Genomic DNA, 1,835 nt, shown 5'->3' with positions numbered 1-1,835 from the left:
AGGGGGGAGGGGGGTCAAAAGGTGGTGAAAAAGTGTCCACGTGGTATATGAATGGCCCCTAATCCGGGTGAATTTGAGTGTCGTCACTTTCCCGAATTACGTAACATTGAAACTAATCCAATTCAGTTGTCGAAACCCGACATTCCTGGGGGACCTTAACGTATTGTTCTCAATTCATCTCATTAGTTTTGATTTACTGAGATAATTCACGGCAGAATTGAAGTGCATAAATTTCGTACTTCAGTTAAATCTTTAGAAATCCAATGACAGTAATAATATAATAGTACCAGTAATATAGGAAAGTATCTAGTATATAATGATACGTATCTTTACAGGTGCATTTAAGAAAATGGGTCAAATGACCAGACAGGAAATTAATATCAGGCGGCTATTGCGAATTTGTGAAGCGATGGCAAAAGACGGTATTAGCAAGAATTGGAAGCTAGAAAAAGTAAAATTATTTATGAATATTTATTTGTATCGTTATTAAAACTATGATTAATCATTGTTTTATTTTATAGTATATTGAGTCTTTGGATGGAATGATCGAAACAATGAACGCCATAACAGCGTGAGTTTAATGTGCTTAAAAATTATGTGTTTTTTGTATGTAGAAGGACCCCATATTTTTATATTGAAAACTCATAATTTTACGACGATCTAATACTTCTGTGGGAAGTATAATAGATAGAAACCAAAAACCATGTTTTTCATATGCATCCCGTTTATAACCAAAATTTTTAAAATTATTTAAAAAAATTATGAATGCAACAAAAGTGGACGACCAAAATAAATTCCTTTATGCATGTATGATATGTGCGTGTCTGTATGCGTAACCCATGAACCAGTAATCCGAACTGTGGCATGTAGAATGTTAATATTCAACTCTTGATACGCAGTCCGAATTTGGGCAGCCAGTGATGGACAGTGACATTTTACATGCGAAATTTGGGATCTCTGACAATGAAGGTAAGGATAGTGATAGAGGTTGCTCAATCTGGCCGCGATAATACCGCGATAATAATATGTATGTAGCAGTTTGTCGACTGTACGCATGACACTTTAAAAACATATTTCATTTGAAAAAAGTTATACTTCCCTGTGGAATTTCATTTAGGGTCAATTTATAGTTTTTCATAATGGAATTTATATTTGAATCCATATTGAAATCCACAAATATTTTTCCGTCCTATCTCAGATCGTAATTTGAGACAAGAAATAAAAAAAGAATCCCAGATTAGTTCCCATGAAGTTTAGTATGTAAGATTTGTGTTTGAGACAGCCAGTATTGACGACAGTGTGCAGCTGAGTTCGAATGCCCATCGAAAAATGAGTGCAAATGTGAAATGATATTCACAATATATTGTTAATAGAGACCTAATCTACCTTTCCGATACTTCTGCTGTCACCAAAAATTGTCGCGACACTGGCAAAAATAAGGTGAGCAAAGCTCGAAATCCATTGGAAACAACACAAAGTAAATTAAAATTATAAATGCTTTCATAAGTCATGCACATTTTGAAAACATTGTATGGGATTTAGAAGAAAGTTATGTATGGTCAAAAAGTTGTTCAGAATTTGCACGACGTACGGAAGCATTTTATAATTTTACTTTACTTTGTATTGTTTCCAATGGATTTTAATCTTTGTTCACCTCACTTTTGACACGGTCGCCGCAATTATTCGGCGAATCAACGCGATTGAAAGAGAGATTAGGTAATTGTAGTAAACCTTATTTAATAAGTAATTTAAAAATAAATAGTCCTGTATTAAATAGTAAATCTACCTCAATCCAACTCATGGCCATAGACTGATGAAACGGGGGGGGGGGGGGG

The 1,835-nt window shown here is 34.4% G+C and overlaps 1 protein-coding gene across 4 annotated transcripts in view; it reads left to right on the top strand.

Annotated features, from left to right (window-relative positions):
• Positions 1-1,835, top strand: part of LOC117179514 (vesicle transport protein USE1) — a 108,951-nt gene that overhangs the window by 47,648 nt on the left and 59,468 nt on the right. For 3 of the 4 annotated variants that reach the window (XM_033371390.1, XM_033371391.1, XM_033371392.1), the window contains exons 2-3: positions 336-451; positions 522-571. In XM_033371390.1, coding sequence (XP_033227281.1) covers positions 350-451; positions 522-571 — 152 coding nt within the window. In that variant the 5' untranslated portion in view covers positions 336-349. Of the gene's footprint in view, positions 1-335; positions 452-521; positions 572-899; positions 970-1,835 lie in introns of those variants that run through there. The other variant, XM_033371393.1, reaches the window with a different exon arrangement.

This window comes from Belonocnema kinseyi, chromosome 9, assembly GCF_010883055.1.
Source record: "Belonocnema kinseyi isolate 2016_QV_RU_SX_M_011 chromosome 9, B_treatae_v1, whole genome shotgun sequence".
In the NCBI taxonomy this organism is placed as follows: domain Eukaryota; kingdom Metazoa; phylum Arthropoda; class Insecta; order Hymenoptera; family Cynipidae; genus Belonocnema; species Belonocnema kinseyi.
The sequence above is the reverse complement of the archived record's forward strand: the minus strand, read 5'-3'. Positions and strand labels throughout refer to the sequence as shown.